This window comes from Dicentrarchus labrax, unplaced genomic scaffold (genome assembly GCF_905237075.1).
Source record: "Dicentrarchus labrax unplaced genomic scaffold, dlabrax2021, whole genome shotgun sequence".
In the NCBI taxonomy this organism is placed as follows: domain Eukaryota; kingdom Metazoa; phylum Chordata; class Actinopteri; family Moronidae; genus Dicentrarchus; species Dicentrarchus labrax.
In genome coordinates, this window is record NW_026136723.1 from 20587063 (window position 1) to 20604440 (window position 17378).

At 41.6% G+C, this 17378-nt stretch overlaps 1 protein-coding gene across 1 annotated transcript in view; it reads left to right on the plus strand.

The window, feature by feature from the left end:
* Positions 1-11504: 11504 nt before the first annotated feature.
* LOC127358468 (dolichyl-diphosphooligosaccharide--protein glycosyltransferase subunit STT3B) overlaps positions 11505-17378 on the plus strand; it is a 75490-nt gene continuing 69616 nt past the window's right edge. Inside the window, exon 1 of the mRNA XM_051391596.1 lies at positions 11505-12079. Within this exon, the coding sequence (XP_051247556.1) occupies positions 11808-12079 (272 nt within the window). The 5' untranslated portion in view covers positions 11505-11807. The remainder of the gene's footprint in view (positions 12080-17378) is intronic.

The following is a 17378-nucleotide window of genomic DNA, read 5'->3' on the forward strand; positions in this document are numbered from 1 at the left end:
TATTTTGGATATTTCTTACCTTGAACCAAGTTATTCACTGCTAATGTTGATAATCCTACTGACCTGCTCATCAACAGTGCAGTTTTTAGCAGGTTTCATTGTTTTGAATGGCCAGACCTCCTCCAGCATAAGTGCTCAGTTGATATAGGAAGAAGTATTCATATCTTTAACTTAATTAGAGGGTAACTTCAGTATTTATCAACCTAGACCCTATTTTCCCATGTTTTTGTGTCTAAGTGACTAATGAGGACAACAATATTTTAAACTGGTCCAGTATTGAGTGAGAGCACTGCACCTGCAAACTTCTGCAACATAATCCTTCCGGGTAATTGTACACCATCGAGTTATATACGCTAGAAGTCCTTGTTTTTGCTGCTCAGATTGTGATTATAAGTGTCTAAAAAAAGAATTTATGCAAAGTTACCCTTAAAGTAAAATTCTCCATTTCAAGCAAATAGCGTACATTCTTAAAGTAAAAGTAAAGTACAGAATGAGTGAGAAGTTTTATGATTCAGTCATTGTAGGTTATTTTTAAGTTCTTTGTGTTTCCTGTTTTATTTTGCTTTATTTTTTCCCTCTTGTTTCTGATCTTCTCACTTCCTTTCCTTGTGTGTTACCAGCCAATGGTAATTGTTTGCTCCGCCCTCAATCACCTGCACCTGCATCTTATTACCTTGCACCTGCTCACTGTATAGTCTCTGTGTTTTCTTCCCTCCTGTGCCAGTTCGTCTTTGTCTGCTTAGTCAAGCGTACCGGCAGTATTTCTCCTGTTAATGTACTTTGGTTTTCTGGATTTCTGCCTGCTGTTTGACTAGCCATTTGGGCCTTGTTTGCCTTTTTTGTGGATTAACTGCGTACGGAACCTTGCTTCAGTAAAAAGGAACTGATTTACCTCTGAAACCTGTTTGTTTTGTCAAACCCTAACAGAAAGTAAAAGTACTCCTACTGCAGAAAAATGGCCTTGGTTACTTACACATTATTAGATTAATAGTGATGCATCAGCAGCTGGTGTGACAGAATTTGTAGCCGGTGAAGGTGGAGTTAGTTTTAACTATTTTATATACAGTTAAGGAGTTTAGTTCCCCCCCCCCAAAGGAAGTTAAATCTAAGGAGTCATGAGATCCTGGTCATCTCTGCAGTATTAGCAAAACTTTTTGTCTTCTACCTTGGTGGAGAATTTCTGTTTAACAACAATGAAATAATACATTGCAAGTAGAATGTGATGCATTATAAATCTCCTCATTTTAATATGCCTGATGCACTGATAATATGCTTTTAATATGGAAAGATTGAATCTAATTTATCACTGAAGGGCTCCAGCTCCTGCAGGATGACAAGCTCGGTAAACTCATGATGGTAGCCGCCCATCAGTTGCTCTTGGGAACAGGGAGTTTATGTTCCAGTCCTGGCACAATGTGACACAAACTTAAATCATATCAGTATGAGTTATACATGCATGCCTGTGTGCATCATCATTATGGGACATAAACCTGCATATTCCATCGTGCATACTATATACACAATAAGCATTTGCGTGCTTTTGTTAGCACACACACACTATAATGGTAGCAGTTCTACACTGATTGACAGCCAGCGCCTAATGCTTTCACACAGAGAGAGAAAGAGGGTGTGTGTGCATGTGAGTGTGTGGTGTGTGTGTTTGCTGAATGAAGCCAAGGTTAGAGGTTCAGCTGGTCCACAGAGTGTTTGGAGTGTGCAGTCTGCAGTCTGCAGTTTGTGACGTGGACAGATCTTTCATCCTGAGCCCATAGTTGACTCATAGTGGAACATGTGTCTGTTACTGTCTGTGGCTCTCTGTCTACCTGTCTATGCCACTATTTGCCTGTTTTTCTGTTTCTTTGCCATCTGTCTTTCGGTGTCTTGCAGGCAGCTGCTTTTAATTCATCCACTGGTTCCCAGAATATTTTGCAATGTTGTTAACAAGGCTCCACTGGGCAAAAACTGACTACTTAGACAAAACTATAGATCAGTGTTTACAGAGGGATGATCATCTACAGGAAGAGACACATACATACATACAGTAGTATGAATGTGTCTGTGGTCATGGCAGGCAGCTGTGGCGGCTGTGGCTCAGAGGCAGAGTGGGTCGTTCCTTAATTGGAAGGTTGTGGGTTCAATCCCCGGCTCCTGGTGCCACATGTCAAAGTATCCTTTACTGAACCCCAAATTGCTGTGCATCAGTGTATGAATGTTAGTTTCTGTTTGATGGACTTGGCACGTAGTGTAGTGTGAAAGCGCTTTGAGTGGTCGGAAGACTAGAAAGGCGCTATACAAGTACAGGTCCATTTACCATGTCAGCAAGTATATGTTATGTGTGATTTAGCTCGCCTTTGTCAAGCTATGTGAGCATTTCTGCCTCCAACACTCATTACATCAAAATTACCTTTCTTTCATTCAAAACACATTAACCTAGGCAGCAGTTGTGAAGCAGCACCACTACAAAATGCAAACAAATGCACTTGGGAACAGCAGGGAAGTGATTTATCAGCTACAGTGGGCTGCGTTGTCATCTCTCCACTGCCCTTCCTGCAGTTTACATGCTCTATTTACATAAACTATGCCACAGGCACACTTTGTGTGGGCTGCACTGCAGATAAATTGGACACCGCTGCCGGATATACATGCTCAGGATAAATGATTTATAATTTTACATAATAAATGGATTACCACAGCGGTGTCAAAAATAACAAAAGTAACATTTCTCTTCGTTTTTCACAATCAAATAATGCAATGCCAATTTTCCTGCAGCAAAGGAGTCAAGTTCTCAAAAGAGAGATACAATATTTAAGAAAGTGAAAGCCTCTAAATACCTCCTGAAGCACTTCTTTTTTACTGACACATTTGTTAGTTAATTTGTTCAGTACAGGAATAATGTCTTTCAATAGCAAATTCAAATTAGCTTTTGCAGTTCTGTTCGAAGTGCCACAGAGCACAGTCGCCCTAGAAAAGGTGCAGTTTGGTTAACAGTGTGGGACAAGTGTAAAGCAATTACAGGTGAATCATGTTGCACACAGAGTCTCTCAACAATAATCCTATTATGTTCAGTCCTGGTATGCCAGTTCATATTGCTGTACCTTGCAAATGAATTTGCAGATTTTTTCTTTGGGATTCAGCAGTTGGAATAATAATAAAGAGAACAAACAAATTTGCATGTTGTATCTTCCAGTTTTTGGCTTGTTTGTGATACCATCTCAGTTTGTGTGTTAATTAAGGCAACATGGGAGCTTATACACAATTATTTACTCCATTGCCAGCACTAGAACATTTCCCCGACAACCTGCATTTCGTCTTTTTGCCAGTAGAGGGCGTAGTGGTTCTACTGGATACTGCATACAAAGACATCATTTGTGCCTTCTGGAACCAACTGGGTTTAAGTGCTAAAGTGTAGGATCCAGTAAGCTGACGTTTGTGCTTTGAGGGTAAAAAATGGAAGCTCTGCACTGTGAAAATGAAAGGGCTGAGCTCAAGATGTGACAGGTCTTTCCATTACTGAGTCATACTAACCAGTCACCAAATTCTGGAGTCATTTTGTATCTTGGTGGGACCTAATTGCATTTAAACAGCTGCTGTTGGCAAGCATAACTTAACAAATTTTTCTCCCTCTGATTCTCTCACTCGGTTGCGTCTCTCTCTCTCTCTCTCTTCATTTCTCACAGTGCTTTCCATCACTCGCTTGTCACAATGCATCACAAACTATAAGCTCAAGACGACAGTGTACAGGCCCTCCACTGGTACTGGTTAAACTCCATACCTGCGGCACTCTATGTATTTTTGTCAGCTGCTCAATCATGATACTTTCCAACCTGATTAACCCTTCGAGTGGGAGGCAACAGCCGGCGAGAGTGTTTAGCCAAGAACAACTCGTCATTGCATGCATGTATATACAAAGAGGCAAACGCTCACACAGCCCTTAGGTGGTCTTAATAATCCAGAAGGAGATACTCTCCTGCCAAAGTCACTTATCGTTCCCACATGCTGGTTGCCATGGCGACGCCTCATACATCAATCAAAGTTGAGGAGTGCGTTGGTTGGCGAGAGCTATAAACAATATTTTAAGCTCCAGTAAGGAGATGACAAGAAAGACAAATTACTCCTTGCTCTGGTGTCACCTCCTCCCTCGGCTCTCTGGGTCCAGTTAATGTCAAAGGCCATTTCCCCCACCATCCCAGTCGTTTTACAGATCCTTTTTTTTAAAATTCCAAATATCCATATGATTTAGGTGTTCACTTGACATATTACAAAGGAGCACTCGGGGCGGGGTGTGCAGCTTTGTTATTGGCAGCGATAGTGGCAGCAGCAAGTTCTGGAAGAAACTTTCAGGCCCTGAGCCACAATTGGATGCAGCAATTGTCCAGTAGATGATGTGCCTGTTAAGATAAGAGCAGCAGGCATCCGAGGCCCAGCGACAGAGAGATGAGACCGCTGGTGTATTAGGAGCCATTACCCCTGCTGTCCTCTCAAACATTTTTGTCTGATGGCAGTGGATTGATAGTTCCGGTATTACTTTAATTTCCTTATGCCTGAATGAGCTATTGTGTCATTATATCCTCAGCTAGCGAGGCAATGAGAAAGCTCAATAGAAAAAAACTGCCTATCAAGGACCAACACAGCTGTGTCACAAATGGCAGTATGTTTAATGTGAGGGTGTTTGTCTTGGGAGGACAAAGGACAGGGAGTGTTGTTTGCTTACATTTAACAGGACCAGTGCTTGGCAGTTATATTGCGATTTACTCTCCAATAAAAGCTGAAATGATTTGATCATTTGGGCCAACAAGGACGATGCCATTCTGCTTAATTCCCCACATCAATCATCCCTGGTTGCATGTAGGGTGTGATGATGATTTGGGACTAATTTGGCTTAGAATATCCTTTAATCTGTGTTCCATATTAATTTGTCTATTTAGAAATAATTTAGTGATTGCTGAGCCGTTCCAGTTAATGTTCCATGAGAGACTGATGTGACGATGGTAATCTCCAGCCGCGGAATTGTTCGGACAGCTCATAATAATGATAATAATAATGCAGAAATGTTTTTCTTAAAGGTCAACCAAAGTTGAAAGAGGCAGTGATGAAAAAAAAGTGATTTGATATGTAAGATAACGAGTGATTATATGGTGATAAAATAATGATAATAATAATCCATCATTGTCAATACAATTCCATAATGCTGCTGCAAAATGTATTTATTGGTTAGTATTGTGCAAGCACTGCATCTTAGCATTATGGCTGCAAAAGAGCCCCACCTTAGAGTCCAACTAATGGACCGCAGCAGACATTTTGACTTGTCAAAACAGGCTCAGGTGGAATTAATAACATTAACAAGGGTTGCATTCCATGTAGCTGAGCCAGTTCCAGGGTTCTGGTATTGTGCGTTTTCACTCACTGACATGGCTAACTCGGCTACTTAATGGGATTAAACCATCGTTAATGTTTTTATTTAACCCCACTTGTCCTCCTCATGACATTCAAAATGTCTGCCGTGAGAATGGTCCATTTCCCTCTGAGTCTTGTTTCTTAAAATGATAGATTAATATTTAGGATACTTGCTTATACGCTTTCTTGCAAAATTGATACCGCTTTTATGTCTGTCCATTTTTGATTTTTTGACTTTGGGGTTTTCCCCACTGCTTATGCAATCTTATTTAACCGTCTCCTGGCTGTAGCTTCATATTTAATGGACAGATAAGAGAGTGACATTGATCTTATCAAACCATTCTTTTAAAATCGTGTGGGCTTTTTTGTCTGAAAACACATCTCCACGGTACAACAAATATCAGTCAAACATCTGCTTTACTAGGCTAAATTCTATGTATTGATTAACAACATTATCCATCACACATTTTTTTATAAGACAAGGAAGAAATTGTGTGTTTACTTAAGCTAAATGTGTGTATTGTGCCCTTTGGTGCACAGTAGAGGCATTGTCACCAGCACTACACAGCCTACAGAAGGCTGGCTCCCTCTCTCTCCCCCCTCCCTGTGTCCATTTTGCTCATCCTGCAAATGCCCCACCACCACCACCTCCTCCTCCTCCTCCTCTCACCCTCCACCTCATCCCATCTCCACAATATTCATTGGAGCGTCCGGCTAAATTTAACTTTATTTTGGAGGCGTGAATTGTGTTCTGTCAGATGACCGATCGAGGGCAACCAGGAGAAGAATCGATTGGACACGGCCTGAGCACAGAGATGCATAGTCCTGACCAAGGGGCCACTTAGTATTGAACCACCTTTACAAGAGTGCTCTTTGATCAGAAAAAAAGAGCAGAGTTGGCCTTTAAATTCATGTATTTGTGCATTATACAAAAGGGTATTAAGACAAAAAAGCAATAATTTGGTGTTTGTGTAGCATAAAAGTTTCACAAAAACCTAAAATTGTCACTAAAAGATGAGCGGAGAGTGATGCAAATGCAGTTAGATGCTGTTGTTTGAGAGAAACATATATGACAGAGGTCTTCATTTGTGCATGATCTCTGCATGAACTTTCAAAAAGAATGAGAGAGACATGTTTTTGTCACCACAGCAGAATAATACCAGTGAGGTGTCTCTCATGTCTGCTGCTCTTGTTTTGAATGCTGCTGCCGTAATTTTGCCACAGAGGTTTCAGGGCTGTCACTGAAGCAATATCACATAAATCTGTTGTCTTCTGAATTGAGACAAGCCCATGTTGGCCACTCAGGAAAGTGAAAGAAGGGTCATTTGTCAAGCTGAGGCAGCTGGGAAATTGGGAGACATACTTCAATTTTCAACATCTGAGCCATATTTTCTGTCCCTCGCGGGGATAATGTCAGACCAAGTTCAACTGTTTTCTACGCACTACATTTCTCATACCTTAATGGTAAGCCAGCTTAAAAGACATGGGGCCGATACTATACCAAAACAAAGGGAAATGTTGATAAGGCAGCTATTATTCTGAAGTGGTAGAGATGTATGTCATCCCTGTGGAACTCAGGTTCCTACCTCACTCTCTCTCTCTGGCTCGTTCTCTATCAGTTGCAACTTTCTTATAAACTTTTTATGCAGCATGTCAATAGGATTTGAAGCGTCACTGAAGGCACGTTCAACTTTGTTGACAGGTCACAATCAATCTTGATGAATGTGGTGAACTGTGAATGTTTACAGACAATTTTCTATGCTGATATGTTTTTTGAGAGTTGAGAGTGAAAAAAAAAGATTAACTAAAAGTTTTCTCTCCTTGTTTATGTTTAAGGCCTGCATTCTGGACTCAAACGCAGGCCGACATTTTTTTAATTCCATAATTGCATAATTATGGTATAATTTCATGGGATAATTATTGTGATTAAAAGCCTGATTAAAAATTAAAATGATAGATTCTGTGACTGTGGTATTATTTGAAATTATGATTTTGGGTGAAATGAAGACGCAAAGATCTGACTTTTATCAAAAACAGTGATACATTCTCATTTATTTTGTATTCAACTTGTCAAGAAAAGGGAAGCTTTTATTGACAAGCACTGATTGCTTTTTCCTTTTTCGGAGACGATGCCGCAGATGAAAGTATTATTGTAATCAAATAAAAAGTGAAAATACATTTTCAGTCGAAACTGTCATTGCCTCTGCTGCTCACAGCCTCTTAGGGAGAAATAACTTTTCATATGCCTTGGAAAATGACAGATGAATGCAACAAATGCAATAGCATCCTGAGGCAGATGCAGCTTTATAAATTGAGCAAAAGCTCTCTGATCTCTGGGATGATAGATCACGCCTTGAATTTATCATACTATTTTGTATTTTATCACAACAAGCAATTTTCTTTAAAGAAGGAGTCTGGGCTTGACTGTGCATAGTGCATATGAATAGCTAAGTAATGCAGTGTTATAGATAATCAGTGGATCACTCATGGCATTATCAAGATTAACAGTCCTATCATACAAGGTGAAACCCATGGCCGAGCACATCTTCCATAAAAGTCTTGATTAAGATGTTCTGCAGTTGTTGCGTATCATCCACACATGGTCGTGCTCAAATGTAGTAGATTTAACTGCCTCTCTGTGCCCCATTGACTGTTGGAGAAATGAGGCATGCTCAGTGTGAAATGGTGTGTCACTGATGAGGCCACACAGGTAACCCTATGCACTCAGCAGAAGACCCCACATACTCAAGTAGAAGTGAACTCAGGTCATTACTCATGTTTTTGTTTTCCTTTCATCCTCTGACTCACTTGCATACAAGATGTCATTGAACTCTGTTGTCATAGAAACCTGTCCAAACCTGAATACAAATGAAATAGGGATTTCTTTTTACGACACACATAATGTAACCATGAGCCAGTTATTATGATGCTATACAGCATACAGAGTATTAAAACTGACTCTCTGTTGGCGACAGGTAAATAAATAGTTCACTGGGATGCTAAGTGGTTTTCTTTAAGTGCTCTCTTTCTGTTAACGATTGTGGTGCAGATCGGCATGTGCAGTGGCGATCCCCAGGCACTGGATAATCATCCTGTTACACTGGAACCCACAGATGGAGTCTTTAAAGCTTGCTTCGTTCACAAGGAGCAAACATCCTACAACATGTTCTGCCATGCTTTTTGATCGAATATACAGAATGGATTCCCTCCCTCCCTGTTAGGTTGTACATGTAAATGATGCACAAGGCAATCAGAGAAGAGGAATGCCAAGTGAATTAAAGAACAACTTACAAGCACAACAATAAGATCCTGGTCTCAAATGTATTTTCTGTGTGTAGTTTGCAAGAGAGGAAGCTGGTAAATTGAAGATGGTGTGTGACTCTGTGTTATTCTTGTGATGGACTGGCAATCAATTTAGTGTTTTCCTGCCTTCCACCCACAGCATGCTGGGAAAGGCTCCAGCCCCTACTAATGACCCTCGATAGGAAAAAGTGGTTATAGATAAAACCTGGATCTATAACTCTAATTCCCCCCCCAGCTTCTATTGCACAGCTTCCACTGGTGTATGTTGCAAGGATGTTAGGAATCTGGGAACATGATGTGCCTGCTTCTGAGATATTCTTCATGCTGCAGTCTGCGCCTTAACAAACAAATTACATACAACCTCACATTCCCACAATGCACTCCACATACCATCTGCATTATATTACAGTTTTTCTTTAAAAGCAACTTTGCTTCCATCTGAGACAGCATATTTACAAGGGATTCTTTGCTTTGTCCCACATGCTTACATAACACCGTGCCCAATTGATTGAGAGATTTGAGATTATTATGCATCTTGAGACAAATTGCTGAATCCAGTCAATACTGCACCTAGATGATACCATAGCTGATTATAGCTTCCAGGATTAGCTGGTTGCAGAATGATTATAATCATCTTGACCGGTTGCAACACCTCCTCTCTCTCTCTCTCTCTCTCTCTCTCTCTCTTGCTTTCGAACTCTCACACATGCAGTCAAAGCAGAAAGAGATGACAGAGAGAAAGGTGCAAAGAGCGTTTCATGCCAGGCATCTTAAGCTTTTTAGCACGGCTGGCCTTTGGCAAAGCGAAGAAGTGTAGACACCTAAGAATGCCAAGCACAAACCAGGCAAGTCTGTATTGTTCTTGGGAGAAAAAACTGAAAAGAAAGACAAAGCAAACACAAACATTCAAGCGTGCCTCTGGAGACGGAGGAAAGCAAAGCTGCCCTGCCTGGCAACAGCACTCATTTTGGCTGGCTTTCATCTGGGCTTGGCCTTTTGACAATACATGCGATTGAAGCAATCTTCACAGCCTGCATTTCTATTTGTCTCAAAGGTCATCCATTTAGAATTTGAAGGTAGAGGGGAAAGGTTGAAGGGGTAGAGTGCTCCTCTTGGCATCAGCAGGCCATGATGAATGATTAAGGAACTGTGAGTGTGCGGGAACATATGGTTGTATGTATTCATCAGTATGCATGTGCTCGCGTGTGTGTGTAGGATTACATGTGTTTGCATGCACTGTATCTTTGCACAATGTTGCCTGTGTGTATGTTGTGTGTGGGTGTGCATGAATTCTTTTTGGCTTTAAGCTGCAGCATATGCCTGCAATGCTGTCTGTGATACTGAGCTTTGGTCTCTGTGATCTCGTCATGAACCCAAAACTCTTATCCACGTCTGCCACTCCATCTACTCTCCACGATGACCCACGTCAATTTTCATAATCATCCTTTTACTCTCTTTTATTATCGGCCTTCCATCTCCCGGTCTCTTCAACGCCGTATTCACATCTCCCTCTTATCTCCTCCTCGTCTCTCCAGAAGATAGCCTCGATCCAAAGCTGTGCTAAGCCGGCTCAAACTTCAGTCCAATTCATCCACATGAATATTTCATTTACATTTTTTAAAATCATGATCTTATGGCTGTCAGGGTAGCTGTAAACACTGTTGATATAAAATTAAAGATGTGAATTTGTGCCAGTTTTTTAAGCTTTTAAATCCTGAAGTGGACGTAATTAACAACTTGTTTTATACTTTAAACAGGAATGCATGCAATCCTGTTAGAATACTCTGATAAGTACTTAGTGTGCAGCATCTGTTTAAACATTGCCATAAATTACCCATGGTAATGGGTCACATTGCTGTTTGTTTAGAAACAGTCTCCTTTGGTTGTATAAGGGTAACCTCAGTGTAAGTTGAAGCACTGTAGGTTAGGTTAACAGAAAGCACCATTATATGGAACAAATGAACAAGGAGATGAGAAAAGGGTTTTTTGTCCATTCTGACTTCAGAACAAAGTTGTCTCTATCTATTATAGTACACAGAATAGGGTGACTGTTGGACTATTGTTTTTTTTTCCCCTTTGGGAGAGAATCACATCTCAGATAAATCAATAATACTTCCTGCCTCTGTCTCGTGGTTATATATGAAACAGTGGAAGCACAAAATGAATGTATACGATCAATCAAAAACTTGAGCATTTATTTGAAATGTTCAAAAGAGGTGTCTTATTCCAATAAAGGCTTTTGGGGCTTTGGGGGAAGTTGTGAAAGTACATCCTGAGTTTAAGAGAATGATGAATGCTGTGCTCCTGTCTTTGCTGGGGGACATAATAATGATGAGACACATCAATCTTTATTACCACTCCAGCACCCAGTCCAGAACATCCAAGGGCATCAGAAATATTGCACTCAGAGAGAACATTTATCTTCACACACCTAGCTCTTGGCTGCAAAGAAACCTTCTAGGTGTTGGGCTGCGAGCACATTATGTTGTCTTTGTTATTCTCTATGAAAAATGACTAATTCAACTCTACAGCCAAGTTTAAGCCAAGTAATAAGGATTTTATTTATAGTGAGCACCAGAATGACTCAATTTCATATATAACAGGGGATAATCCTTATTTCAATCAGACGCAGCCATAATTTACTGTGTTTCCATTGGTGGACTCGTTTGTCTATCTAGCCGGGGTTGCTCTCTGATTGGCTCAAAGACGCAAAACCCCGCCCACTCGTACCTGTCGATCTGTGAGAGGCCGCCAAAGCTTTCTAATGCTCCGCCCATCGCATCCTTCCCGCCCCTTTCCACCGGCGTTCAATCGTGAAGCCAATTGACTGTTGCAGGCTCGGTATGTGGCGCATGAGTATGCGTTTCGGGATGTAACGGCTGTCTTCTCGGAGTAGCGATACTGAATTAAAACACACACACACACACACACATATATATATATATATACACACACAGACACACACCCGGGGGGGGGGACTCACAAGAAAGAAAACCCCGAGGAGAGCAGGCACGAACCAGAAGGAGTTTACGACAGCACGGAGTGGAGGGAGACACGGGAGCGTGGCAGGAGGGACGCTCGAGCCAATCCAACCGACACCGCACGCAGAAATGGCGGAGCACCACGCAGCCAGCGACGGCAAGCACAAAGCGTCCGCTAATGCCGGGGGCTCTGTGCACGGGAACAGCCGACCCGGCGCCGCGGGTGGAGGAGGAGGAGGAGGAGGGGGTAAAGGAGGCCTGTCTGGCGGACTGACACAGCCAGCTGGGTGGCAGTCTTTGCTCTCCTTTAGCATTCTCTTTCTGGCCTGTCTGGCGGGATTCAGCTCCAGACTTTTCGCGGTGATCCGGTTCGAGAGCATCATCCACGAGTTTGATCCATGGTAAGCTAGCTCGCGTTTGTCAGGTCCGCTCCCCGGTAACAGTGGGCTTGTAGCGGCAATGAAAGACTGAGATTGAGCTCCACTTCGCTCCAAGGGGGGTGGGAGGTCGGGGGAGGGGGGGTCTTTATTTTTTATTTTTTTACGTTTTAGAAGAAATTAAAGATATATTTATTCACTTTATAACTCCGCACAATAACAGCGACTGTTTTGAACGCAGCTTTAACTAACTTGGATGTTTACGTTAGCTCCTGACATTCAAGATAAACAGTTGTTTTTCTTCCCCTGTAATGACCAACGACAGGGTTTCTCTCTTTATGTCAAACACTTTGTTGTCAGAGACCTGATGTGTACTCTCTCTAAGGGACCTTAGCATTTAAATGTAATGATCCGAGTGACACGCAGCTAATGGTTAGTTTGGTAATGTATGTAGATTTAGCATTCACCCAACAATAACTCTGAAGAATAGCTGCAGTGAGCCGTATACAATGGGGGCTTCAGCTGCAGGTATAACTTTTACTTTAGATGGTAGGAAAACGTGTGAATAACCGGGAGGAAGACTCAGAGTTGTGTTTTTAATTCATTGGAAACTCATTTCAGTGTGAGGGAGTGAAGTTGAAATGGTTGCTTACATGGGGATTATCCCTTCAGCTGTGGTCGATATGATTGATCGAGGCTGTTTTTACTTCTGGAATACATTCCCTCTTAGAGTTTAACTTAACTTGCTGTTGGTATTTATAAATGGTGTGTGGAGATAGTGAGAGAAATGCACACTGTACTGTACTGTACTGTACTGTATTGGGGTTTTTTACGCGCAAATTGCAGCCGGTGCTCGGAACCCGGAAGCCAACAGATCCGGTGTGCTTTGTCTGTCATCACAATGCAGGATTATTCCGCTTTGTAACAGTGTCACATGGGCCCACAAGTGTCCGCCTGGTTGCAATGCACTGGCACTCCCTGCCTGCTATCATACACACTCTGGTATTCAACGGGACAGCAGGGCTGATGCATTCATTTATTAATTTTCAAGGACAGGTGCTCCATCTTTTTCAGGGTGACACTCGCTTCTTCAATTATGTTGATAACTTGATTGCATTTTATAGCCAAGGGCCAAGGCTTAGGGCTAGAGGTGGTTGAACATGGTTAAGAGGGGCTTGATCCTGCTTTGAGAAAGGAATTCGCATCAAGGACTGACCTTAGTTGTAGCAAAGCTGCATTCTTTCTTTGCAGCCTTCGTATATCCGATTAACGTCCTGGGTGGTCGCACAGTTGCTATATTAACTATGATGTTTCGCAGCATTTCACTGTTAAAGTTAGGAGTTGTTTTGCTTCAGTATGAAGCACCATAAAGTGGTTAAAACTGCAAACAGTTCTTTGGCAACATGTAACCGAAAAGAAAGCACAGCCACTCCTTTGATATTCAAAAGTTTAAAAGCGCTTGTAGCTGTGAGTAGTCTGCATCTGTTGTTCTCAAAAGTGTTCTCCTTGACCCCCGAAAACAAAGCGATGCTTGGAGGAAACCTTCTGCTGCAGGCTTAAATGTGCTGAAGTGGTGAATTCAGCCACAAAGTAGTGCCTAGTTTAATTTGGTTTATATTTTATGGACCTCTTAATTAGTAGAAGAAGCGGTATAGACCGCAACAAATCATCGTTTTATAAGGAAGATGCATTTATCAAAACCAATTTACACCAGAAATATATCTATAGCCCCCCGTCTTCTTTGACCCCCATGTGTAATCCTGACCAGCTTGCTGAGAACCACTGCCCTACATTTTCACAATCATTAACACTCTGTGGAATTCTTCAGTGTGTATGGCAGCCCTAACACTAGAGTTTCTGTATAGATTAACATATAAACCTGACCCCAGTGAGTCCCGTCTTTGCCGAGAATAGAAAATGCAACATTATTCTAAAACGTATTCTGGTATCGTCTGTTGACTCTTTGAAATGTGATTGGTGTAGGTATCGATCCAAGTAGCTGTTTTTTTTAATGATTACGTTGCATTATGCATTCTAACTTCCTCACCTTTTTTTGACAGCGAGAAAATAAAACGTGTATTCTGCAACTGCAGGCGCATAGGATGTTGATACCAAGTGGCCGTCCCTCCCAGAGACACATGATTAGTGCGGTTGTCGTCTGAATGCTTGGATGCTGTTATTGATTTTTCCCTCTGCGAAGAGCTTCAAATTATCTGCAGCAAACCATTACGTTAAACAAGCTGGCAATTTGAAGAATCAAGATTGGATTTACAAGCTCCAAAATGTCAGGCTTATTCTGCAATATGCAAACACCACATGCTGTACTGATTTTTGTAGGCGAGTCTCTGATACGACTTGCCTGTTATCTGGCTGTGCTCATTCTGCTCTCCTAATATTTGTTGATTATCTTAAGACCGTGCAGGCTTTTGTTGGCATTCAAGTGAAATTTCTTTTTGTCTTCTCCATTCATGAAAGTAATTAATTTGTGTCCTAAAAGTTGTGTCCTAACTTAAAAAAACCCATTTCTAATGAATGTTGAATTTTCTTAATTGGCAATGAGTCAGTGGGTAATTTCTGCTTAGAGTTGTTCTGACTGCCTACTAGACTTAGTCCTGTGGAGGTGTAACTCCTGGACCCTGCAGATACAAATATATATATCCTTTTTTTAAGTACTAGTATTTGTCACAACCTGCTACTAGTGCTCCACAGAAGAGAAAGATTTGTTCCTGCCACCTAAGTTGACTTTCTCTGTCCAGTTTATTCAGGGAGTGGAAGGAAAATGTAACTAGACTGAAGGCTATATGGTGAGGCAAATGCAGGTATACTGGATAGAGGTTTCCTCTGAAGCAGTCAAGTTTTTTTCCACCTTGGTTATGTCAGAAACTGGAGTCCGTTCTGACAGTAGAGTGAGGCGAGAAGAAGCGTCTCTGTCAGACAAATCATGAGCTGGATACAGCACAGACATACACACGTACACATTCACGCTCACACTTACACCCCTATTCTCTCTTCGGCCCAGTCCGCATCCAAACTGCTGCCGCTTCGCATGACTGGAGCTTTGTTCAAGGTATAGATGGATGTTCACAGTGCGTCATGCTGGGTGTTAGCTTTCAGTAGCTGAGTCCATTAAAGTGCAGTGTTTGGACATATGTGGTGCTAAAATGGTTGCAGTGATGAATCAATTACCATAGTTGATTTGAAATACCAAAAATTGGCAGGTAACTGTTAGTTGGAGGCTTTGCCTAGTTTGTGTTGCTTCACATATTTGTGAATTGAATACTTTGGGTTTTCAGCTGTAAGGGAGGCCTAATTTATTATCACTACTTTTTACACGCAGTTGCTTGCTTCTGTCATTCCAGTTAACAACAATTAGTAGCCTAACTTTACCTAAAGATGCACTTATCCAGCTTTTTTCAACTCAGGGTATCTGCCAATTTATACCAGGCAGGGCTGCTTTTTCACATTTTAAAATCTGAACCTCACTGCATGGCATTAGTTTGAATCCGTCTGTATCCTTCTTATGTAGAGTAACACAAGGCCAGGGGTTGTGTGTGACAAAATGTGGTTATGCTTATGGCTACCAAATCAGAAATCCAGGTTTAGTTGAAAGTTTATATAAATAGGTGGAAGTAATGAAGTTGTTTATGTAAGTTGAAAAGGTTACGTTCAGGTTAAGGTAAGGTTGGGATTGTAGTATTTGTGCCATCTGCCGTTGGTAGTGATTGTGTGCCATCTGCTTGCACGCTCGGTTAAGAGAAGATTTTCAGCCCAAGATACCATTGGAAAACTGCTTAACATATTCTAAAACTATCAGAACAACTTACTTCTGCTTGTTCTCTCAGCTGATCCCACCTCTCCTCTTGTGCTTTGCAAAATCTGGGGGCAACAGATTTGAACTTTTCTTTGGAAACACAAATCTGAAAATTGTAACAAGCGCTTTCATCGGTTTTGAATGTTAATTCCAAAACAACAGACGTGTGATTTAATACCTGCAATGCCAGTAGTTTCACAGATACCTTGCACAATCCTCCATCTCAAACAACACTTAGATATCAGATGTCATTTGACACTTCAAAAAGTGTTTCTGTTCTGTAAAGTGCGTGTGTTTTGTGTCCAGTTGGCACACATGTATCACTTTTTATTGTGTTCTTTTAAAGGAAAGCCTAATAACAAGTAACCCCTTTTTGATAATAGTCTTTGTTGCTGGAAGTTGTTAAGTGCTGCAAAAATGAAATCTTCCCACAAGAAATGTTACCACCTCAGCTTTTTTGAAAAGCCAGCAAAATTAGTTGGGGTAGCAGCTTTTTGTGTGTGTGTTCTCTCTCTCTCTCTCTCTCTCTCTCTCTCTCTCTCTCTCTCTCTCTCTCTCTCTCTCTCTCTCTCTCTCTCTCTCTCTCTCTCTCTCTCTCCATCCCCATTTCTCTCCCTCTGTCTTTTTAAGAACACAAAAAACACGACGTCTATCTTGAAGTAGATTAGGCCATCCCAGGAGTGGCTGCTGGCACAGCAACACGTTAGCTAGTGCAGTAGTGTGGGAAAATTGAGAATAAGTCATGATTGATCTTCCTACCAGACTCTTGGCTGGAGCTGTGATCCCTGCCTAAACCCCCGACTGTCCAACAGCTTATGAAATATTTGAGTTGAGACCGTGTTCAGTTACCTGCAGTAGAAAAAGTCTTATGATGACCCATCATCTGTCAATATGGGCTGGTTTCATAGGCTTACATTATTCTTTTTTAATGGAGTTACCGCAGCTAATTATTAGCCATTTCGTACCTCAGTGCCAAAGGTCTTTTGTCTCCACTCCATCCCTGCAGGCCAGGCCAAGTCCTATCACAACACTTATAGGACAGGAGAAAGTTAACAGTTTTTTTTCCTCCCTTGCAGAAGTTTTTTATTTTCTGCTTTATCCTCAGTCAGGAAACATGATGTCAAGCCCCCGATGATTAAGTGCTATTTCTCAGGCCGAGCCTCCCAGCAGACTAGTGTCACGCATAGCGCAGGAGTCTGTGAATCTGAGGCGTGCTCCGTGTGTGTGCGAGATGTAGAGCGACATATCTGTTCCAGGGCACCTGGGGCAAGTGTAGCTGTGCTGTGCTGAGATGGGAAGGAGCATCAGGCACAGGAGCACTACTGGCTACCACAATGAAATGCATACAAACAACCTTTCCAGATTAATATTTTGTTTTGTTCCACAGTGGACTGGGTTAGAATTTAATTTAAATAAAGGCATATTTCTAACAGCACCTAAGCTTGCTAATTATACAGCAAGGCCATTTCTGTAGCCCTCGACTGCTTAGCTGAATCTCCTGGCAGTGGATAA